This window comes from Alligator mississippiensis, chromosome 2 (genome assembly GCF_030867095.1).
Source record: "Alligator mississippiensis isolate rAllMis1 chromosome 2, rAllMis1, whole genome shotgun sequence".
Taxonomy (NCBI): domain Eukaryota; kingdom Metazoa; phylum Chordata; order Crocodylia; family Alligatoridae; genus Alligator; species Alligator mississippiensis.
Genome location: NC_081825.1, coordinates 230377374 through 230402571, shown reverse-complemented (window position 1 = coordinate 230402571; position 25198 = coordinate 230377374). Strand labels below are relative to the sequence as shown.

The 25198-nt window shown below is 42.3% G+C and overlaps 1 protein-coding gene and 1 long non-coding RNA gene across 16 annotated transcripts in view; one reads left to right on the top strand and one right to left on the bottom strand.

Annotated features, from left to right (window-relative positions):
• Window positions 1-25198, bottom strand: part of GPHN (gephyrin) — a 631726-nt gene that overhangs the window by 67430 nt on the left and 539098 nt on the right. For 8 of the 15 annotated variants that reach the window (XM_059722870.1, XM_059722873.1, XM_059722869.1 and 5 more), the window contains 4 exons: window positions 20532-20669; window positions 9415-9471; window positions 7275-7367; window positions 3207-3262 (listed from right to left, as the gene is read on the bottom strand). In XM_059722870.1, coding sequence (XP_059578853.1) covers window positions 3207-3262; window positions 7275-7367; window positions 9415-9471; window positions 20532-20669 — 344 coding nt within the window. The remainder of the gene's footprint in view (window positions 1-3206; window positions 3263-7274; window positions 7368-9414; window positions 9472-20531; window positions 20670-25198) is intronic. The other 7 variants (XM_059722880.1, XM_059722871.1, XM_059722874.1 and 4 more) reach the window with 1 other exon arrangement.
• LOC109280498 (uncharacterized) overlaps window positions 1-25198 on the top strand; it is a 112843-nt gene that overhangs the window by 25670 nt on the left and 61975 nt on the right. The window contains exon 2 of the long non-coding RNA XR_009460137.1: window positions 9441-9634. This is a non-coding gene — a long non-coding RNA (uncharacterized LOC109280498). The remainder of the gene's footprint in view (window positions 1-9440; window positions 9635-25198) is intronic.

Genomic DNA, 25198 nt, shown 5'->3' with positions numbered 1-25198 from the left:
TGCTACACAGGAAGGTAACCCCCCTGCCCCCCCCCCACATTCCATACCAATCTGACCATGGGGTAAAATTCTTTCCTGAACCCCAAATATAAACTCCAGCTAATCTGACCCTGAGCAGAGTGGCAAGATCCTCTAGCCAGTTACCTCTGGGTTTAAATTTCAGCAGAAGCACTGGCACACCTGTCAAAATCCCCAGCCTTGGCTGCAGCCAGTGTTTCTAAAGAATGCAAATCTGTCTCCCTCCATCCCAACTCCTGCCACCAACACATGTAGCTGCAGTAGAGGGAAAATATTTCCTGGCCCCATATGAAAACCAGCAAAACCCAGAGCATATGCACTACTCATAGTAGGACACAAGCATAGATCATCCCTGGCTCTCATACTTAGCTTCACTTTTAAGGAATTTATAGAGATATTCTGACCTAGGGATACAGAAACTGCCACAACTACATTAGCTGTAGGTACATTTTATCTGGAAATCTTTTAAAAAGTAGTTAAAAATGATTTGCCTTCTCTAGGCAGAAAAATAATCTATCCAATCTAGAATTTTGTGTACGACTGTCAGAAAGAGAGACTTTGAGAAACAAAACCATCAGCTTTTCCCTTGACACATAAGAAATGAAAGCTCTTATATATTTAATCTTAATTATAGTATAATGAACATACCATTCTTTATATAAAGTTATAATATTGTTTTAAATTTATTAAGTGGTTTTTGTCCTGTATCAGTGGGTTTCAAGGGTTAACTGTAAGATGCATTAAAAAAAATCCCTCTGATTTTAATGGGTTATCTTTTGGCTTGAAGGACCACAAGTTGCATAACATGACTAGAAAAGTGCCGGAATTCAATGGGTGAGGTTAATTATGGTAAAATGTACTGTAAATATTCATGCTTTTGCAGCTTACTGCTAGGTGAATTAGCATAATGACGCTTTTCTGAGTTGTCCACTTCAAATGATTTAAAGCATCTAAATATACTTATGCATAGCACCTGGTGTTTTACAACGATTATTGTTGACTGCATATTTATAAACTCCTTTTCTGCTCCTCGTTAAATTGAACCTATTCATTTGTTTCCTGAATAACTATTCAGGTATACACAAAGGTATACTGTCTTGCAACTTGAAGGATTTTCATTCTTTTTTCCTTTAGGATAGACACTGACATGAAAACACAGTGATAGGTACTGTATTAATACTAGATATGACCTTAGCATGAGAGAACACAAAAGCAGAGCAGTGGATACAGAAACTGAAGGATATGTATTAACCTTGAGAGGTGCCTAACAGGCTGCATATACACATTCAAATAATCTAGGAGAATTCTCCCAGGTTTGTTCTTGTAGTAGAAAAACTTACCCAGAGCCACATGTACAGACATTTGAATGCTGAGGTCCTGAAGAGTGGAGAGCCTGCAATGCTGACACTGAGTGCAGTGCTGACACTGTGCAGCCTGTGGGAGGGCCTGTGCATACAACTCTGTATGGGCTATAGGTTTCCTTAGTCTGCCTGACAACAGATGACAGCAGTGTATAGGGCAGCCCTGATTGGGTAACCCAGATTGCCCATAGTTAGTCTATGTTGTCAGCATGTACAGACATTCATTCTCTCAGGAGAAACTCTCCTGGAAGTGATTTAACCCTGGTTGTATCCAAGTTATTTTTCTCCTGAAGTGGCTATTTTCACTTTGGGAGAAACAGCCTGAACATCTGTACACTTGTTTGTCCTGGGAAAGCTGTAGCTTTCAGGAGAAAATGAACATCTGTACAAGGCCAGAATCTTTTCAGATATGAAATGTTGCTTGACACAGCTCATGAAAGAAAAGATCTGAACACTAGAGAGTGGAGTTCAGACAAAGATCTGAAAATATTGTGGAGGACAGAAGACAGGAAGCTGCAGGGGCAACTCCTGAGGCCTGCTGAACCTGGAGAGCAAACTTCTAGATCAGGAAACTGACTTATGAAAGAATGTGACCAAGAGAGAAGAAGCCAGTAGAGAAGAAACAAGAGCTGCAGGGCAGATACTAGAGAATGAGGAGGAGAAGCAGGTAAGAGATGGGGTGGTAAGGAAGAAAAGAAAGGAAAACAGTTCAAACAGAGACAGGAAGAGATGATGGAGGGAGCTAGGAATGTGAGCCCAATAAGAAATGAGGATGATATACAGGCAAGTAAGAGAGAGAATAGATGACAGAATGATCTATATACAAAAAGAAGAATAGATGGGAGAGAGTCTGAAATGTACCCTGGCACCCACAAGAGGCAGGTGTATGTAATTCTGGACTCTTTATTCAGAATAATCAATGTGTGTGTTACTTGAGCAGGTCTAGGAAGCTGAAGTGGGTGCTGCCTATCAAGAGCAAGGATATAAAATATGGATTTTCAGGGAGAAAGATGTTGATGGGAACAGGGAAAAGTCCACTTGACCTTCCCACTGGGACAAATGACACTGCCAGATGCCTATTGAAATAGATCAAGGATGAATATATCAGACTGGGAAAAATGCTTAAATAGGTGGAGGCTTAGGTGGCCTTTAGTGGAATCCTTCTGGTCCCTTGAGAAGGAAGGCAAATGCATGACAGATAATGAAAGCAACAGATGGCTCAAAGTTTTGGTGACCTGAGAAGACTACTCCCACTTCCCTAAAATTTGAGTAGAGTACATCACCTGCTTTGGCGATTCAGCAGAAGGGAAAATCACTTGCATGTAATTCTGCATCTTCAAAGTGATGTGTGCAAAAATCCAACACACAAATGACTTGTGCAATTAGATGCTGGGTTGAGGGCTGTTCAAAATCTGAAACCCTGGGCTTCTAGATTTCATGAATGACAACTCCAGCAGAAGCAAAGTGCTTGCCAACATTATACTAGGGAATTGCTGTGCACATTCAGACCTCATATGACCCTTTAGAGAACCACCAGTACCACTCTCTGAAGGATACTGGGGTTGAGTCTCTGATTTTACACTAGCTTCTAAGATCATACTTCAACATGTGTAGTTGTAGATTAGATACTATGCACACAAATGTGTAGTTACTCAGAGCTGTCTTCAGTTACAAGTTTATTGTTTGGAACACTTTAGAAATTGCACAGAACAGCAACAGATAATAATAATATGAAATAATAATTTAAAATAAAAAATCAGATTTTTATTTTCATAGGAAATAAAAAAATATTCGAAAAAGAGAAGAGATAAAAAAAAATATGCTTACCTGCTCACCAGCTTGGGATTCACCAATGATGAATCGATCCCCAGGGCCATCGGCAGCTGTAAGAAAGCACAGAAGAAAGATTATAAAAAGATAAAAACACCGAAAAAAAGAGAAAACAACATAGCAAGCAAGGAAGAACCTTAGAATAATGCACAGTTCAGTTCAGAGCTGCTTCCTTAGTTTCTATGTGAGACGATATAACTGTTATGTGAAACTTTTTCAGCCTTAAGGGATTTTAAGATATCTTTAAAAGTTCAACATATTTACATTTATTATCTTTGGTAGAATAATATGTTCTGTCACAAAATTGTGCAGATATACTCACTGTTCCACTTGTAAGAGAATGGAGAGGTCTGAGGAGACCATTATGGATTATTCTAGCAACAAGAATTTTCTGTGTTACATGGCAGAGAAAGTCTGGCTATAATCACCTAATACAGCTATACTGAGACATACTGCCTAATTTGCACACACTGCTTCCTGATACAGAAGTAACACAACCATGTTAGTGAGACACTATATAGTATCAGCAGAAGGAATGATTGGTTTAACTTAGAAGAGCCCAATGGACAATGTTAACTTGACTTCAGACTCTAAAATAACAGTGGAGTAGATGAATCTAGCTAAAAGGAGTCAAACTTTTCCCCTTTTAGTGGCAAGTGGTTCTGGTGCCGAAATACTGACGTCTAAAGAACCGTCCTCAAAAATAAGAGAGAGTTATGTGACAGTTGTGTGTGGTTCTTTAAGCTTTAAATATTAGATTATTTTATTTTAGACTTTGCTTTCTGAGAAAGCTAATGCACAATATATGGCATATGACCACCTTATTGTCTCTCATATAAGAAGAATGTTAATTAGCCGTATTAGTTTTATTAAGGATAACAAAAATATTTTTAAGGCTCACTGGTGCCAAATCACTGATCTAAATTGGTGCTAGTGTTCATTAGTTCCATGTGTGGACTGAAGGTGTCTTTATTCAGTTTGAATGAAGACACTATGTTGGGGGTATCAAAGATACAACCGGTGGAGCCCTATCATCCAGCCCATGCTCTATGTAGTGCAAGGAGCTGGTCTGGTACACTCGCTGCACACAGCATGCATGTGGAGTGTGGTGCTGGTTTGGGCAACTGTGCCAGACTGGCCTTGTGTGCTGAATATGGGGCTGGTCCAGATTGGATCCCTGAGTGATGGCTCTGGTATGTGGGGCATTGTATGGACCTGATCTGGTCCGTGGACTGGCCTCCCGTCCCTCATCTGGCCTTTGGGGTCAGAGGAGTTTGATACTTCCACACTATACCTTAGAAGCAGATAGACCACATTAATCAGATTGTCGTCTCATTGATGACCACATCAATCAGATGGATGTTGAATTGTGGGAAGATCACATTGCACCCAATCACATGGACTACTGACCAGTGCATGGGCTGAACTGCATAAAATAGACTGGTCAGACATTTATGGTAACACTGTTTCTTTAATTCAGACTCAGTAATTTTCTGCCTTCCTGGTCAATTATGGAAACACAGGGCTACAAGGGACCTCAAGGTCAACAGAACTTAAGTCCGATCTACTGCACAGATGTTGGATGTGCTGTTCTTAAACCATTCAACATGGATGTCTATCCAGCCTACTTTTAAAAAAAATCTCCAGTGAAGGCTATTCCACAGCTTCCCAAGCAGCTTGTTCTCCTGTCCCAGTGTTCTTATAATCAGGAAGTTTGTCCTGAGATTTGATCCAAATCTGCTTTTTGTAGTTTAAATCCATGACCTTATGTCTGGCCCTATATGGCAAGGAATGACATTTTGTGTTTATCTTGTTTATGGCAGCCTTACAGATACTTGAAAACTGCTACCGTGTCCTCCGCATCACATCTAATCAAAAGCAATCACTTCAAATTGGGTTTGGGTAAATCAAACTCACTTAGCAAAATTTCTTTCTGAATTTCATGGCATGATCTTTATCAGAGATTATCACTTTTTTGCTTTGTGGTTCAGAAGAGAAAACTTGCATGTACAGTCTTTGAATAGTGCACATTCAACAGATTGCTCGGTGTTATCTTTAAAAGATGTGCACATATACCTGAGCAGATGATCTGGGAAAGACAAGTCCAAAAAAAATCTCAGATGGATAAATCACTGCAAACCACGTAAATAGTGCTAATGAAAGACACACACTTTATGAATGGCTCCAATATTTCCTGAAAATGAATTAATTTTTCCAATATAAATAATACTAAATACTGTACTAGTTGTTTCTGTAAGGAAGAGTGTCAAATAACTGTCTGATGTAATTAAATTAATTTATAAAGACTGTACATAAAGTCCTGCTTCCTTTCACACAATAGGAATCCAATAGGAGGAGACCATTTATTTGTTTTCAGTTCTTAGACTCTTTCAAGCCAACCTTCTACCCACAGGTGTCTCTCTCAGCCCTTCTGTTTCTCTGGCTTTGTCCAGGGCTTCCCCGTGCACTTCACACAGACACACACAGCTGAAATCAAATTAATTTTCTACCCCTGTATTTGTTACCAGACCCTCAAGAAACACATTGGACTGTTATATGGCTTATGGTTTAGTTCTCTGAGTGGTTTTCCAGTGTTTCAGTTATCTACTCCAAAAAAAAAAGAGAAGAAAACAGTTGTCCCCGAGCTGAAAGTGCCTGTCATGACCAACAACTTCGGTTTCCAATCTAATTGTCCAACCTCTAGCATAACAACATACCCACTGCTCAATACCTAGCTGTTACATAGGACTTTTCATCAGTGCATCTAAGGACACAGGCACACATAATACATAGCATAGTTTAAATATTGTTTAAACCTGAAGTGGACGGACACACAATCCTGTTTAACTGGTTTAAATCTGCCTGGAATGGTTCAAAAGTATACGTGGAAAATCAAGCACTATGAATTGGTTTGCTGTGAACCTGTTTGATGTTATGTGTGGACACCAAGTGTTCTGTGAAATGGGCCTGGTCGATTCTCCAGGCATCCCACGCTGCATCGCTCCTAACTCCCCCCAGCCTGTTGCAACTGGCCACTCTGGTACACAGCCAGAAACTCTACAGACCTCTTTCCTCCTTTTGTTGGATATTTTTATCAATGAGCTCCCTTGCACCGCTGTTCAATAAAAGCTATTTTTCTAACAACCATCTGTGTCTTCACTCTCTACTCAACCACAGCCCCTCATAATGTTCCCATCCCTGCCCCGGGAACCTAAAAGTGTGGGTCCAAGCACTCCTTCCCCTCAAAACCAGGCAAGCACACAACACAGACTCTGATCAATTGTAGGCTTTTGAAGCTTATTGACCTAGTGTTTAGGACAGAAGGGAAAGCAGAAAAGTAAAAATGGCCTCAGCCACAAGTCATCCTCCCGCCCCTCCCCCAGAATCCCCAAAACCTGGGTGCAAACTGGGGGGTTTTTTTGCAGTAAGCCTGCCAAAATCATGGAGCCCGCTGTTTTTTGTGGAGTTTGACATTTTTTTATGGAGCCCACCTGATTTTGCGTTTTCCATGAAAATTATGCAATCACTAATTAATAGGGACCTAACAAATTTGTGATTGCATGATTTTGTGTATTTTATATCTATCTATCCATCTATAGAGTTATATATAAAATATTATTGATATATTAGAAATCCTCCTGCCTCTCATTCAGGAAACACCATTACTTGCATCTCAAACTATGTCTTAGGGCCAGACTTCCTTCTAGAAAGCAACTGTTAGATGGCAGATTCTACTATAAGAGGCACCAGGACCAGTACAGCCAAGGGAGTAAAGAACTGAGCGATATTGCTCACATTGCAACTGTAAGTATGTTGGCAAATATGCATGGGTACAAATACATGCTTGCGCACCTATTTAAAGGGTTAAAACTACAATAAGCACAATAGTCTTCCTTTAAAATGGCTGAATTTTACACAACAAGAATTCAATAACGATCTAGATTTCTAAAAATGAAATAAATACAATTTCAAGGAAAAAATAAGTGCTTCTGGCTGTGATGAAATGTGCAGGTGTACAAGCAAGCTGGTGTACAGTTAAGTTTTCAGAAGATGTACTGCATTTACCTCTTACAGCATAGCCATCTTTCACTGATGCTGGAAATGGGGGGAGGTTGTCTTTTGCATAAACGTCTTGAGCAAGGACTCGACCCATTCCATCTAAAAGAGGAGAAAGAGCAAAAAGAATGTTCTATGTTAGTGAATCTAATGAAAGGGAATAGACGGCAACAGGAGCATGCTCCCATGGATGAAATTCATGGGTCTGTGACATATCTCATAAACAGGTCTTTCAAGCTTTCGATGTGTGTCATAACCAATAGAGAAATGAATGGAAAATACAGTCTGAAGGCAGAGATAAAAGATCTGGTTCAGTCAACCTGCATTTCTGTTTAGGGTGAGCTTGTTGGCAATAGATTTGGATGTACAATATCCTGACCCAAAGCAGTTAGCTGAGACAAAATTAAAATAAGTGTACTCTAAGACCTCTTGAGCATTTACAATAATTCTTTTTTGCATTTTCAATTTTTTTAACCTTTTCTTCAAATATAATGTTTTAAAGAAAATTCTGTATTGGTGAAAGGTGCAAAATTGAGCCCAGAGAGCCAATATAGATCATTTCTGTCTTAATATAACATTAATTAGAGGTACTTAGAATTATTTTACCCAGTAAGAAAATATGACAATTTGGATGGTCAGATATTAGGATCATGGCCACTAAAAGACACTTTAATTATATGGACAGACAGAGACAGACTGGATTTAAGGTGGCCTTAATTGTTGAAGTATTACTGATTCTACAATTTATGTATGATTCTCTAAATTAGAATGTGCTATTGAGTTTTTTATGTATAATTAAAAAATTGCTATATGATGAATGCAACATTTGGCTCATTTATTTTGTGTAGCTGTTGGTGAGGGCTTTGTTACAACAACACTAGTAAATTGTTTAGGTCAGTGGTTCTCAACCTTTTCAGACTTGAAGCATCCCTTTATAGGCTCAAGGCTCCTCATGGAAAATGCCAGCACTTACTTTTCAAACATTTTTGATTACAGAAAAATAATACAGTAATTCTTCTGTTTCAAAGAACTCAGAAAGACCAGAATGTTTTAACACTATGGATTCCTATTTGAAATCCTGGGCTGCGTCCAAACGAGCACGGCCATATGCTATGTGACACCACAGACAAAGTCTGCAGTGCCACATACCACATGTTCATTTGTTCTCCACGCTGCAAGGGAACAGGGGTCAAAAAAAACCCATGGAAAAAAAAAGCGGAGCCACACATGTGGCAGCAGCATGCACTGCCCAAAACTGGAGCCTGGCCAGCCAGAACTGCACTCTGCTGCCAGGCAGGCTCCATATGGCAGGATCGCTGCTGCTGCAGGCCTGGGAGGCCCCCAGGACCCTAGATAAGGTTGGTGGGGCTAGCCCAGTGATGGCCCTAATCTCCCCTACCCCACCTGCGGTAACTTGCCGTGTGGTACATGTGTTCCCCGGGGACAGCTAGCAGTGGCACAAGGTGCGCAGCCTCTAGTTGTCCCTGGGGAATCAAACGTCCATGCATGTCTGAACATGGCCTCGGAGTTTATCTTGTGAATCAAGTTTGCACACCTAACTGTGCTAACATTTCACAACACCTTGCAGCACCCTTGAAAGGATTTTAAGGCACCCTGGTTGAGAATCACTGATTTTGGTGCTAGTTAGTAGGAATTTTTCTATTTAATGGAAGGTATATATATCTTCTCTTCAATTGCACTTACCAACTGTAACTGTAACCTATGTCTTATTTCTGTATGCATGGCAAAAAGTTCTAGTATGCACTCTCATCTTAATATATAAATACAGCTATATTCCAGGACAAATATAACATTAAAAAAGTAAGGTTGAGAGTATGCTTTGGTAATTTAAGGTAAGAAAATTATAGGAATTTTGTAAGTATCTGAGCCTATCAAAGTCACTATAAAAAATAAATCCAAACTTATTAAAGAATAAAAATATATAAGGCACCTAAACCACCTTCACTTTGCCCTCTACCAATGCTGCTGAATAACTCTACAATTATGAGTTTAGTATTTTATCATTTGTGGTTTCATATTAGATTAAATTTAGTTTTATGCATAGATTAAGGAATTATATTTATAGTCCTTGTACAAGAGTTGTCTTATTGTTTCCTTCTAATAACCATCTGTTGTCTACAATTCTAACCTTGGACTGTAAACTTTTCATTGCAGGGGCTACGTCTGCTGCCTCCTCCATGTAACCCTGTGAGAAAAGAAGACCCTGTCACAGACACTGCCACACTTTGCAACAGACTGGGAGAGAAATGCATAAATACTGCAGTCTCAAATAGGAATAGGCTGTGCAGCATGGACAGCACTGCCCTAGTGTAGAGGGGCAAGGCCAGAATACAGGAAACCCATATAAGGTATGCTTAACAACAGTGTAACATGGGGTGGGTGAGCAGGTCGTCAACCCTGGGCACCAACTTAGTCAGATGCCAGAATGCCTCCCTGGGGAGTCTGTGCCACAGCAGAAGCAGCAGCCCAAAGCTGTTGCTGTTGAAGCATCAGCTAGGTGGATGCAGATCACACTGTTGCTGCAGCAGCAACTAGGGTGAGCAGACCATGACATGGCAGCATCAGCTGAAGACTTTTTGTGCTCTCAGAGCTGGTCAGACTCCCCACTCCCCCTGCTCTCAGCACTCCATGCCCGCTGGTGCTCAGTGGCACCCCTCTCCCTGCTCTCATTAGGCCTCTGAGGATAAGGTGCTGGGTAAACTTAATGTGGCCCTGCCTTACTGTTATATTCACTGGTCTAAACTATTTATCTCCCAACCCTAGCTCCTTCTGTGGGTCTAATTTTGTCAAGCCAACAGAGAAGGTGCTCTGGCTATTAAAAAGTTTATTCCTCTTCTGTAGGAGGCAGTATGGAAAGCAGGAGAAACTGCCTAGCACTTATATCGCTGGAGTAATTCTAAGATGCTGTATGTACATTCTTGCATGCACCTTTTTTTTTTTTCCAAGGGAGACAGAAAATTGTATATGATTTGGGGTTGAGAGGCCTGTGTGTGCATGAGGACTTTGGCAGGGGAGGCAGAAAAGTGTATGAGTACGGGTTGCCCTTCCATACCTTTGTGAACATTGGTGAACTGACCTTCAGTCAAATGCAATTTAAAATATAGTTTCTATAACAACAAGAATATCATATTTACTTGAATCTAGGATAAATTTTCCCCCCTCAATCAGCATACGGGAAAAAGCCCCTTGTTTTAGATTTGTACACAAAACAGAGGTGGGGGGTAGGTGGCTGCTATAGCTCTAATTCTGGGCCTGAGCCTGGGTCTGGGTCTGGGCCAGAGTCAGACCCCCAGCAGCTTCCTGCCCTCCCCTCTCCCCTCTCCCCCTCCTTACCGTTAGGTGCAGCTTAGATCTGGCTCAGGCTCGGTTCCCTCCTGGGCATGGAGCACATGAAAAATGTCTCCTGCCTGGCCAATCAGCAGTGATAACACTGGTGCATGGCATGGCAAGAGATAGCTTCCATGTGCTGTGCTCCGGGAGGAAACAGAGCCTGAGCAGTGTCTGACAGTAAAGGTGTGGGGAGGGAGGTAGGGACAGAGATTGTGGGGCACAGGGGAGAAAGCAGCAGAGGCTTTGAGGAGCTGGGAGCCAGGGGGTGTGGGAACGGGGGGGGGGGGGGGCAGAGAAGGCGACAGGGAGAAGAATTTGCAGGGGGGGAGGGGGGAGGGGGGCAGAAGGCAAGGGGCTACCTGAGCCCACCCCAAGCAATATTTTTCCTGCTGTAGCTGTAGAAGTGGGATGAAATTAAGACATCTCTCCAATAATTAGATTCTATACCTGGACAATTATAACAAATTTATAATTTTTCCATGTATAGAATTTAATTACTGGGGGAGAAGTCGCCTTAAATTCACGGTTAACTGAAATTTCAGTAAATACAGTAGTTTATACTTGGTTGCTCCTGTACTGATACCCAAATATATCAATATACAGCCTGGAGCAACTATTTATAATATATTTTAGAATGCCTTTTTTATAATAAGGATTCACCTTCTGTGTAATAATTTGAAAGGCACCTTTACAATGTGCATTAATGCTTCCATATGATAAAACAATGTGGAGATTAATTGATTTTCACTAGAAAGATTGCTAAAAAGCTTGGGTACTTGGACTGAATGGGACAATACACAGACCTTTTAACTAGATCACAGAAAAGCCAGTTTTTAGAGAACTATGGTAAATGCCCCTTCTCTTCACAGACACACCAAAGCCAATGCAAAAGCAGAATTCTTAATTTTAATAGGCATGCTGCATCTTTATTTTACTACTTTTCTGTATGCAAAGGCCCACCGCTTAGAGAGAGAAGTTGGACATTTTGTTCCTGGCATTCTGCCACAAGATATTTGGGTGAATGAATGTCTAGCCAGGAGCTGGAAAGCATTTAGTTAAGAATAGGGAAAGAAATAGAAATGTGATTGCTGAAGAGAAGCACGAAGTGAAGAGAAGAGAAGCAAGCCAACACTTAAAGGACACTGAAGTAAATTTTTCACTTTCCTTTGTTTGCAGTCTCCTCTAAAAACTTCTGCATTTTACTGATTTTGGCTAATTTTGATTTTAAAACATAAAGTTGTGAAATTCTTTTTGTGTCATCATATTATGCATCCCCACGATCACAGTTTTCTGGGGCTAACAGAAAAAAGAAAATTACTTCTAAATTTGCTTCTTTGAAGATGTTATTCCAGTATGATTTTCATTTTGGGGTCTTAATTTTTCTAATGCAGGTTTCATAAAAAAAAAAAAAATCACACTACTGTTAAGACTTTTTCCCCAGCAGGGCAACAGTAGTGGCACAGAATAGTGAGCTAGGCCTTGTATTAGCTGTCATGCACTATTCCCTACCCCTGCTGTCCCTCCCAACAATACAATCAGTCTCCTGTAATTATAGGCTAATTCAAAATTATTAAAATGTCAGAAAAATATACCCTAGAGCAAAAAAAGAATCCGAGTAATATTAAGATTATACAATCTCCAAATTGTGAGGGTAGGTGGGAGGGATAATGAGCACTGTGTAGTGTTGATCTCTTCAAATGAACAGAATTGCACACAAATAACTTCCACTTCTGCAAGGATGCCATTAGCTCAGATTTTGGCTCCTGGGGAATATGGATTTTGAGAGGAATCCTCCCCAAAAAAGAGAGAAGGCTGCAATAAGCAGCAATAAAGCCACTGCCAATGGTGAGAACAAAAGTCTTTTGTTTTTAATGTAAAAGAAAAGGAAGGAAACCCACCCCCGGTAGATATCTTTTAAGTGCCTAGGCAGACCAACTGCTCAAACTTGCAAAGGTAAGCAGTAATATAGGGAAAAAAGCTTCATATGACAACAGGCTAATTTAAAAGATGGACTTTTTAAAATAAGACTTCTTTGTAATGAGAACATTTGGCCTTCTTTATCTTGAAAACAATTTCAGAAAATGAAGTCTCAGAAATGGATTGATTTCTTCCAGTATTATTTGCTGTGGAGAGGAATGGGCCAGGACACTCTGTTCTAGATGTCTGCAATAGGGACAGACATCTAGAGGAGTCTGCAATAAGGAGCAGCCAAGGTAGTTTTATCTTGTGCTGAATGACCCTTGACAGAGCCTTCTAACTTCTGCTCAGCCAGGCCAAAAACTAAAAGGTGTACACTTGAATTTCCATTTAGACAAGCCCACTTGGTAGCTGTATGGCTCAGAGGCAAAAAGCTGGGTGGATTTTCAAAGGATTTCAGTCTTCTTCAAAGAGATTTATTATTGCTGAATATATGGAGGAGGGTCCACTGCTTGATGTGCTCATGAGGCCATAAGAATAAAATGTCATTCATACATGGAAGGATGATACTGCTCTGAGGGGAGAACTTGGTTGAGTCCAAAGCATCACCTTTTTCTCACAAGATGCAGCGTAACAAGACCAGTCACTAGTGCCTAAAGTTTATGCACTCATATGCCTAAAGTATATGAGCTGATATAATTGACTCCAGAAGCATGATTTTCCATGTAAGAAATTTTAAATTCTGCAGTATGGAGGGATTCAAAACAAGCTCTCCTACAGGGCTGTCAAAATCAGGCCTTGCACCACGGGGAATATCTGAATCTTTATTTGTTTTTCTTTTAATATCAAGTGCTACATGGCCTTGACTGACAGGGGACTGTGAAGACACTGGTTCAACTTCACCTAATTTATGATAGACAGGCACAGCTGCCAACTTTAATCTTTATGTTAGATTCAGAGAGCTGAAATAAATAGCCACATGGTTTTGAAGTGCCTCAAGGGAAGTGGTTACCTTGGGCCTGATTGCCCCACACCACATGTCCACTGGAAAAGACATGTTAGATCCTGCAGGTGTTTCAAGATATTAGGAGAATACAACTACACAGACAAGACTATAGATCTCTACTGTAGTTACAGGGCTTTTGGCTAGCTGAGGAAAAGTATGCTTTGTTATTGAGACTAAAATCATGTTTTCAATATTTGTAGATTGGCTTAGGCCATCTCTGACAGAGCTGTGAACAAACTGATTTGGATCATTCTGAGGCTCTTCAGATCATCAGATATCTGTCTCTCCTGAGCGTTGACAGGACCTTTGGTAGTATGCTTTCTAAGGTTTCCAAACATACTTCTGGGTAGGACCTCCTCTTTGTGAGCCTGAAGATGAAACCTGGGTTTATGGACTCCTATACTCCATGTGCTGCTGGTGTAGGTTGCTGTAGCATGGAGGTGATTTGTTGCACCAGTTGCTTTTAGCTGTCCATTGCTATTGGAAGGCCACCTGATGGAGCAGCTGTTACTGCTGGCATTGATGTTGGCAACTGGGCTTAGCAATTAATTTGACGAGCTGTTCCATATCTATGGATGAGAAGGAAAGTTTGACACCAGGTTTTCCTCAGTCTTTCCACCCCCATTGGCCAGAGTTAGTCCAACCCTCCAAGAGACAGGTTAGTATCATTCATTTGCCTACATTCTTCATTGTATTGTAACAACATACTTAAAGCAGCTCCCAAGTAGTTTGTTCACAGTGTCCCCTGATTGTTCAGGTTGGGCAAGGTCTTCTCCTTGAGCTCTCCCTCACAGAACTACCTGATTGCAGCAGAGCTCATTTTCATCATCTGATTCCCCCCACAGCATGAAACAGGTTACCCTCTTTTACTCTCTCCTTATAGGCATTGACTGGAGGACAGGTACAGTGAGGGTAGAACTAGTCTGACTCAGAAGCCCTATTTAGTTCCTTCCTGACCAAGAACAAGTTATTCTGCCCTAATCACAAGATCCTCTTTCTGTCAAACAAAGAGGGCTACTATATCAGACAATGACCAAGTTTGTTACTAGGTGACATGCCCAGTTTAACACAGTTCTACTTTATTATATGTAGACAACCACTTTGATACTTTAAAGCAGGAAACAAATACAGCAGGTATTACTGAAAAACCTTTAGATTTATTCTGTTGAGACTCCTATAATGTCAGCAGAAATGATTTTCTATCACATGAAAAATATAAAAAAGGTTAGGCTCTGCCCTCTGATAAACTATTTGTTTTGAAAGGCAGTGACAGTAACACACAAAACTGAAATCTAGGTATTGCTTCTCAAGCAGAGTCCAGAGTTCCCATCTTGCAATACAAAGGTGTGCCCCACCAAGATATCAGCTATGTAGAATGTGACCTCAAGGAGAGAAGCTCCACCGCTTTATGATTCCTCTATAGAACAATTTTCAAATAGTCAATCAGAAGCAATGCAAGGACCTGGAATTATAAAGCTATTTGTCTACTAAAAGACCTATAAACATAGGTCCTCTTGTTCCAACATGTGTCAAGCACTGTAAAGAATTGAAACCCACATAATGTTGTGTCCTCCAAGTATGATTAACAATTAAGTTTGCCAAGGCACTAAATACTAAATAATAAAAAATTTAAAATTGCAGTGATTCAAAATTCAGTGCAATCCAATTTCTTCCATGTATTCTAGAGACTATTAATATGGTCCCACAGTTCTGGAAGAGAGGAATGTTCAATTTCTGAGCCTTAAGAACAAATAATCAGTGTTTAATGACAGCTTTACTAGCTGTGAAGATACCCTGGTTTCATAACTTGAAGTATCTAATTTTATTAAATAGAAACTTATCCATATATCAAATTAAAGCTTAACTTTTCTTAACAATTTCTTAACACATTCATGGCCAAACCAGGCACCCTTCAATTTATGTGTTGAACAAGAAACTGGGAATATATAAGCACCCTAAAAGAAGTCTGGTGTTCTGGACATGCATGTGGTGAAAATGAAAGCCTTTAAGGAATGCCATATATCTGAGGCAAATTAAAGACATGTGTTGGTGTAACTCAGTTTGAGACTTTATTACACTAACAAAGTTACAGTTTCGAACAAACTGCACTTTTGTGTGTATGCTTACATTTTATGAGTCAACAAGTCCACGTTTAGGATGAAGCAAGGATTTATTTGGGTGATATCTTTTGTTAGGCCAACTGCATAGTTGGGATAGAGTTAGACAAGTTTTGAATGCACAGCATTCTTCTTCGGGTCCATTCATGGGACCTCCAAGTGGCTGCTTTACCAAGTATTCCTTCAGGTGACCTGAAGAAGAATGTCTTGCATTTGAAAGCTTGTCTAACTCTATCCCAACTATACAGTTGGCCCAATAAAAGATATCACACTAAGAAATCCTTGCTTCTTGCATAATTCCTGGACCATCATAACTACATCACTCTAACACTATAGTTAGGATGGGTTTCTCAGGTCTCTGCTACTGGCGTATTATCCTATCAAATCAAACAATTGGTTCACTACTTGTATGTTGTGATGTGGATCTCTACATTTATACTACATACTTCAAGAATGCCAGGCATTGAAGCTTTTGACCTTAGACGATAGAATAAAAAGATGACAACACCTAACCAGTATTTCATTTCCATCAAGGAGAAAGCCTCAGTGGCTTAGTTCTGTGGGACAACTATAAGTACTAGGTGAACAGAATCTCAATTGGGATCAGTGTTTTGAGTCTTCAAAATAATCAAGGGTCCAACTTTAACGTGGCTGTGCTGCAAGGTGCTTGAGCCACAATCCAATCTCTTGACTGTTGAGATTCAAGCAGTCCAGGGTGAGGTTAATACAGGCAAAGCACTGCCGGTAAGATTTCTATCTTGTTGACCCGCACATAGGAGCTTACTGTTTCCAAATACAAGCATTGTGGACAAATAACGCTTGTCTCACACTCAACAGCATAAATGCTGCAAGATAGAGATATCACAATATATAATCCAGCAAATAGAAATTTAGGTCTGTAGTATAGCTCTGCTCTGATATTTCTTACTTCATGTTGCACTGCTTTGATGTCTCTTCCATCAAAGAGTTGTTCTGTGCTGATGAAAAGACTTCAGGTCTGAACCAGCACCATAAATCTAAAAGTTTTTTAGCTTTAAATCCTCCTGTATGTTAAGTGAAATGGAAGGTCCCACACTGGATACTTGGCAAAGCAGTTAGTTTGAGGGAGGTACCTTCAAAATAATCCATGCCTACATACAAGTTGAATTCCAAACATTACCTTTGGCATCTAATTCTATTTCCATTAAAATCCACAAACATTTTAGCAATGCAGGTGTGGGACTCTGGGGGCTTCAGCTTGTACTAAGCATAACATCTATGGGTTTGATTTATTTTCAGTCAAAAGGCTGCTTTATTCTGACATGTGAGTTTCAAGTTTGAGTGAAGATTATGTATAGACATTCCAAACTTTAATCTGTTCCTAGTCTGAAGGCTCTCTACCAGCCAGCATCTCCGTGAAAGAGCAAGCAGTCTGGCAGCTAGCTTTCACATATAAATTCAGAGGTCCAACCGGCAAATGACTGGAGACCTCCCAACAACTGGGATTATCATGAGTTTGATGGAGTGAAAGTAGAGCAGCAGTCAGGATGTGATGAAAGAATGGAGCAATGGCAGGGTGGGGTCCTCTCTAATGGCAGAGCAGAGACCAAGGGAAGGATTGGGTTGACTAGGTGAAGAGGAGGAGAGCGCTGGAGTGGCCTCTGCATCAAACTGGAGCTGGACAGGTAGGAAGAGAGGAGTAAGTGAAGAAACAGAAATAGAATAGAGTAGATTAGAGCAAATAATTGCTCCAACTGAACCTTTAAGATCAGTCTGAAAAAGGGGTGAACAGTCCCACAAGGAGAGGTTACAGGGCAACAGAACACAATATGGAGGGGGTCCAGCTGGAATTGGAGCACCTTGCCCATGTTATGCACACCCACATAAACAAATGATCTCTTCTAATTTAATCTACATGTTGCTCTTCCACAGTGTATGGGTAGTCATTTTTCTTTAGAGTTCTACTGAAATTTGTAAGGTTAGACCTGAAAGCTACAATCTATTCCTAGCATCTCCTTTACATGATCTCTACAACTATCAGTCTAGCACTTTTCACCAGCTTTATTTTTATTTTAAGAAGAAATGCTCTCGGGGAAAGAAGTCTTGCATTTAAGTAGATGAAATATTTATATCAGCTATCATGAAGATAACAACATCAGTGATGCTGAACACTGTTCAGTATTGAAAATTACTCTGTGAATTAAACGTTTTGGCCTACATTCCATTTGGCTCTAAGATATTTTAGCCACTTACATGACTCTTACATGCACAAGTCACTAGGCATGATCCTATTCCATCCCACTCACCAACCAAAGGACCAATGAAATAAGTGGAGAAAAAAAAGGCTGTCTGATAGGAGGAGGAGGGCCAATCTAACTTTTGTTGTAACCTGCTAGTAAGGACACTTGCTCAAAAGTAGAAGACTGCATTCTAGACCCTATTTAGCTATGGGGTGTTTGAATATACTTCTCACACTTCCCAGGAAGTGCTCTAACTACCAAGCTATGAGGTAGCCAGGGCTGGTGGCATCCTGTCCCCTTCCTCTTGAAGCTGGTGCACTATAGAACAGGGGCGGGCAATTATTTTGGGTGGAGGGCCACTTACTGGGTTTTGGCAAGCTGTCAAGGGCCACATGGGTAGTTCCACCCCTCAACAGGTGCCCCACACCCTGGTTGCAATCTTGGGACTGGAAGCCCCACCCCCTTAACCTCTGAACTTTGCCACCGGAAATCCCTCCCCTTGCCCCTGGAAGTACTCCACTGGGGAAGAGGGCTTGCCATCTTAGGGGAAAAAACAAATTATACACTCAAAATCAAACACCCATAATAATATATTTTAATTAAAAAAATATATTTTGTCCTGATTTGTGTGTGTTTGTGCTGTATATGTAGAAGTGATTGCATAATAGCTCAAAATGCAGTCTCACTTGTATATTGCGTGGGCTGTGCAGGGGTGTTGGGGGGTTTTGGGTGGGTATGGGGTTTGTGGGGAGCTGTGGGTGGGTGGGTATGTGGATTTGTGGAAATGTGTGTGTGTGGGTATGGTATTGTGGGTATGGGAGCCACGGGGTGCAGAGCAGCTGACAGATGGGCAGGAAAGTGGGGAAAGCAGTGGTGGGAATGGGGGGCCTGCACCGATGTCCCAGGACCAGCACCAGCAGGGCCCAGAGTGTGGGGTGCAGGCTGGCAGGGGACTATGGCAGCGATTCCCAACCTTTTTATACTGTGGACTTGCAAACTATATAATTTACAGATTTAAATTTACTTTACATGTTTAAATTTAATTTTTATGGGGAGAGGGGTGGGGTTGCGAGGATCAGATTGGGTTGGGGCACTGGGGGACCCTGCAGGGTAAGGGGCTGCGCAGGTGGTGGCAGGGGGGGACACAGGTGAGACTGCCCAGGAAGAAGGGGCTCTGTTGCCTTTCCTAGGAGCAAGCAGCAGAGCTGCCTCCCTGTCCTCCACCCCAGGCATTTCCCTGCCTGCATCCCCTTGCTCCCAGCTGTGGGCGGGGCTGGAGGGTACTACCTGGCCCAGTGTGGGCCCCGGTACCTGGTGCACTTTACTGGGCGCAGCCATGGAGATGGGAGTGGGACAGGGAACACAGAGCCAGCTTTCCTCTGCCCCAGCAGCAGTTTGTGCCCAGCTGCTACTGCCGTTCAGCCCAACAGGTGAGCCTGGACCTGGCATGGGGCCCAGGCTAGCAGTGGTGAAGGGAAACAAACTGACGCTAAGCGCAGGGGAAAAGTGGCCCCCTGCCTCCCTGCCAGCAGCGCTCCCTGCTGAAGCTGCTTGGAGTCCATGTGGGGTTGCCTGTACCTGCTCTTTGTTGCTACTGCTGCCCCATGGGGCACTGGTGATGCGGCAGAGAGGCAGGCAGCCCTGTGTGGGCTCTGGCCAGCTGCAGCAGGGAGCACTGGTGGTGCGGGGGGGGCGGCTTTTCCCTTGTGCTGAGCACCAGTTCGTTCCCCGCTGCTTCTGCTCAGCCTGGATGGGGTCAGGGGTGCTCGTGGTTGTCCCCGCCTGTACCACAGGGCTGAGGCAGACAGGGCTGGGAGTAAGCAGGCGTGTGGCAGCCCAATGGGAGCATGGGGTCCATGCTGGTGCCCTGGGGCCAGTGCAGGTGGGGCCCAGAGCAAGGTGGCAGGAGCGCGGGGTCCTGGCTGGCAAGGGCTCTATGGAGCCAGGCTGGCTCCCCTCTTTCCTTGCTGACACAGCCCAGCCCAGCTCCATAGAGCCCTGCCAGCCTGTGCCCCACACTCCTGCCGCCCCACTCTGGATCCTGCCGGAGCTGGCCCCGGGGCCCTGGCATGGGCCCTGGGGCACCGATGTGGGCCCTAAACTCCTGCACACTTTCACCCCCACGGCCATTCCCGTTCTTACCTGAATCTCCCGCTCTGGCGCAGGGAGGCGCAAACATTACCATGGTCCCAGACTAGAAGCCCCTGCTGAGCAGGGGCTTCTGGCTAGGGGGTGAGTGGGGCGGGGCGGGCCTTGCTATTGCAGGAGTCTGCTGTGGCTTTCCCTGGGTCCTACTGCCCCTGGCTGTTGTCATCTTTGACAGGCAGCTAGGGGCAGATAAATATTAATTTTCTAAATTTTAGGGGACCCTGGGGGGTGGACAGAATGGCCTGGTGGGTCAGATTCGGCTCACAGGCCATATTTTGCCCATCCCGCTCTAGAAAAAAATGCAAATATCACAGCACCAGAAAGACAGTATGCAAGATGGTCCAACTCCTAGAAAAGTGGGGACTTCCCTGGAAGGGAGGGATCCCTGAATTCTGGCCTCTGTTCCCATACTCTTAACCAATTGCTAGAAATTCAAGTACTAAAAACTGATATAATAGAAGTAACTACCTAACCCAAATGAAATAAAACCCAACCATTTGTGAAGTACCTCGGTAATTAATGATTTCTGTTCCAAGCACTGGAGTCATCTCTAGGACTGTGATGAAGGCTTTGTCCATAGATGTAAGAGGAAACGGCGACATGCGGTGTCTTCTTGCCACCTTGGTAATGTCAACAGCACTGTGACCTGAAGAGGGAGAGCATCTAGTTTAAAAAAATAATCACCGACATTTTCCTTGGGAGTGCCATAGGATGATTTAGATGTATTACAGCTACTGTCATTCAGAAGAATCATAACATGTTTTACAAATTGCATAAGGGCAGAACCTTGTTTATCCCTGAAATGCAGTGCCTTCACCTATGAGATGAATTACAGCAGCTGTTGAACACTGCATAGCCATTTAAGAAATTAAAGGAATTAATATGTATTTTATAAAATTGAAATAGGGCTACTATTCCTGCTCTTAGAAAAAATGCTCTAGAAGCTTTAGTGACCACGAGAAGTCATTACATCACCATTACGTAATGTCCAAAAGGAAGTGTAGCATTTGACCCCCAGGATCATGATTTGAGCATGTTCTAGATCTTGGAACTAGTTAGCATTAGAGGCAACCTACTCTGATGGTTCTGTTCCTCCTCTACAGACTACACCCATAGCAGTGTGATAGGTGAATATAATTCAACAATCAGGGCCCCTGACTCTGGGGTTCCATACTTTCTTTTCTCTCCTTCCCTCATTTAATATATATATTTACACTTTTAGCCTTAAATTTTAACAGGCGGCAGATGGTACTGAACAACATACACTGACTTCATCTTAAATACAAATCACATCTTTTTCCTAGATATTCCAAAGCATAATAAAATCAGCAATTGCACAACTCAAAGTGGCTAAAGTTAAATCCAAGAAAATGTGTAGAGCTTGGTACTTTGATGTGGTAGCCAGCAGTATTCCACACCAATCCATTATTCTTAAAAGAAAGTGTCTGCCACTCATGCATGTCAACACTGACTTCTACTTGATAGACACTCAGGGCTCCTATGCACATGCAGGGAGGCTACTCCGATGCACTGTCATTCCAGCGTGTCAGAGCAGACTCGATTAATCGAGTCTGCTGAAGTGTGGAAATTAACATGCTCCAGCTGCCTCCAGCGTCATGTGTATCAGCGTCCCCATGCTGAAAAATGGCGGTGGGGCACTTTAAACTAAAGCTTGTTCGATGAGTGTTAGTTCAAGCACTCCCGCTGCTTTTTTCAGCATAGGGACACTGATACACATGACAGTTCAGGCACTGTAATTATCACGGCTCTTGGAGCTGTGCTAATTAACATTCCCCCCCCCCCCCCCCCCGAGCATGTCTATAAACACCCCAAATGCCATGTTTTCTCACATACCGCACACCCCAAATAAGACGCATACTTTGATTTTGGAAAACAATGTAGAAAAAAAAAACATTTTTCCAGAGCACTGGCCAACTGTTGAACATAGAATAAGTGCTCCTGGAAACATAGTGTCCAGGAAGTGTGGCATCCTAGGAGACAGTCTGGGTGATGCAGCAGGAACTTCCTGGTGTCACAGGATGGCAACAAAGCTAGGTCCCAGACTCTTTCAAGGGCAGCATCAAGACTGTTTCATCTTAGTTTTTATATGAATTCCTGTAAAGAATAAAGTGTTGCTTCTGTCTCACAAACCTCAACAAGACTGTATAGATTACAAGCAGCAGCTCACTTGCCCTGAGCCAACTCAGTTGCGTCTTCTGGCATGACTGTGGGAGGGTTAACACAGGATTCTGCCCCTTATGCTTGCTGAGCCAGGAAGAAGTGGCAGCCATTTTGACAGCCAGAACAAGCAGACAATGTGCTCTAATATACTTGCTTATTTCTATACTAGCAAAGAAAAATCAGCTTTTCCACTCAGGGCATGAATCCCAATTTTGGGGAAAGGGTGCATGTGATATGTGAGTAAATATGATAGTAGTAGGAGGAGGAGGAGGAGGAGTATTTGTTGTATTACTATAACACTCAAGGGTACTCGTCATGGACCTCACTGTACAAACACAGAACAAAAAGATAGTCCCTGTCTAAGAAAGCTTATAATCTAAGATAAGAAACATGAGATAGATACATATGGGCCCCTGTTCCCTGCCCTGGAACATAAGGAGACAAATCTCAGCATAGTGGGCAGTGGTCTTAAACCAAAGGCAGCCTATCCATGTTCAAGCTTTTTGTAGGCATTGCAGAAAGGAGAGTTTTAATGAAGGATCTGAAGGAGTATAAGCAGGTAGCTTTGCAGAGATTTATAGGTAGCTCCCCCGAAGTGTGAGGGACTGCATGCAAGAAAGCACAAAATGTTGGTTTGAAAATCAAACAGATAACATGGACAGACTGGTGACAGGAGTTTACCTCTCAGGACTAAATGAGAGATGACTGGTAGAATGGCAATAAGTGGTGAAGGGCTTTGAAAGTAAAGATAAGTAGGATACTTTTGGGAATGGCCAAAGAAAAAGTTACAAGGTATGCTAGGGTATGAACTTACAGTGCATCAGCTATTTCACAGTCACTGCCCACTTGCAAACTTTTACCATGAGGTAAGCGTGAGAAAACTTACTCCACTTTCACTGAGAAGCAAACTATCTGGAATTTAGTTCAGGACATCCATGTGCACATGAGCAATTACTATGGAGTAGCTGATGCACTGTTAATTCATATCCTGACCTCTTTGTGTAGCCATAGCCATTGATGCTATGGAGAAACATTTGATGCGTGCCTGTGAGAGAAGTGTCAATGTCAAACCAACAGCCTAAGAAAATGATTTTTGTAGCAGCATTACGGATGAATGTATGTAGGGAAAATTGTTTTTCTGAAGCCCAGACATACAGGTGTCATAATAATAGAAACAGGAGATCTCATAAACATTAGGGCTGGAAGGGACCTCCAAAGATCATCGAGTCCAGCCCCCTGCCCAAAGGGCAGGAAGTCAGCTGGGGTCATAGGATCCCAGCAAGGTAAGCATCCAGTTTGCTCTTGAAGGTGTTCAATGTAGGTGCTTGAACCACCTCCGGTGGCAGGCTGTTCCAGACCTTGGGGGCTCAGACAGTAAAGAAATTCTTCCTTATGTTCAGCCTGAAATGGTCTTGTAGTAGTTTATGACCGTTCAACCTAGTCGTCATCCCTAGGGGCACTCTGGTGAACAAACGTTCCCCCAGATACTGGTGGTCACCCCTGATGAACTTATAGATGGCCATCAGATCACCCCTGAGTCTGCACTTTTCCAGGCTAAAGTGGGAGATAATGAAAGCATGGACAAGAGTTTAAGTGGTGCAGATGGACAGGAAAGGCTGTATCTTAGAAATATTATGTAGCAAGAATCTACAAGATTTAGATCCAGCCTGAAAGTAAGCACCTCCAGAGAATTCCAAATTATTGATGGTGCCTTGCTTATACACATGAGTGACAGTCAGGATGGTGATAGTGATCATCAGGGATCCTAGTTTTCCAGGGGAAAAAAAGGCAGAAAATCTCCATGTAAAAAACACAAAAATCTGCATTTTTCCATGACCTAACAAAATTGTAGTGGTATCCTGTGATGAAAGGCATCATTTCTGCTCTTGGCCAATCATCAGTGTGCCCCGCTGTCCCCTCACTGATTGGCTGAGAGGCAAAAACCATGGCAAAAATAAGAGAGAGCAGAAATGGCACCCCACTCCATGGGATGCTGTTGTGCTTTTGGTAGGTCACAGAAAAACATGGATTTTGCGTTTTTCTGCGGTGAACAGAAAACTAGGATCCCTGGTGATCACAATGTTTGAGAAAGGAGGTTGGAAGGAAGCGGTTTTAGCCATGTGGACCTTGATCTGTTAGTTAGTCATCCACAAGGAAATGTCAGAGACAGGCCAAGATTTTGGTTCAGATAGACAGAAATAGATCTGGAATATGGAGGTAGATCGGTGAGTTCTTCACCTAGAAATGGTAATAGAATGTGACTTTGGAAATGGACTTGCCCAGATATAAGATGTAAAGGGAGGAAAGAATGGGCCCAAAGAAAGCTAGAGCAAAAGCATGTTCAATGAACTTACAGATGAAAAGAAGAAAGAAGGTAGACCCATATTTGTACTAGTAAAGGCTAAGGTTATAATTTTGTAACAATGGGAGAGACTAAAAATCATGTTGAATTGTGAAGAAAAACAGCAAAAGAAGAATGAGAGACTAAAGAGGTGTGACAGTGGGTGTCAGGAAATCAACATGAAATGGGAATGTGTCACTGGGGTATACAGAGGGCCTACAGTAGTAAAGTAGAGAAGAAACTTTGTGTCTCTGATAGGGGAGGAGGAGGAGAAGTGACAGTAGGGGAAGGGGTAAGTGAGTTAACAGAAAGAGGAAGATCTTTTCTGTTCTATTTTGTTAATTTATTCTTGGAAGAAATTAGTGACATCCTGTTTGGAGAGGGAAGTAGAGGCAGGAGATAGGATAAATTTGAGGAGTGAATCAACAGTGATGAAGAGGTGGCTAGAATTGCAGCACAAGAATCGATTCAATTGAAGAACTCAAGTTGCTTACCTAAGGAGATGGAAGAACCATAGGAGGTGTGAATCACTATGTAATGGAGGAAGTTGGCCTGGCCAAAGGATTACCAACTGGATGATATGCCGTGCAAACAGCAGCAAAAATGATTTCTTTCACCTTTGACTACAGGCAACCCCTGCTTAACGTGGTTTC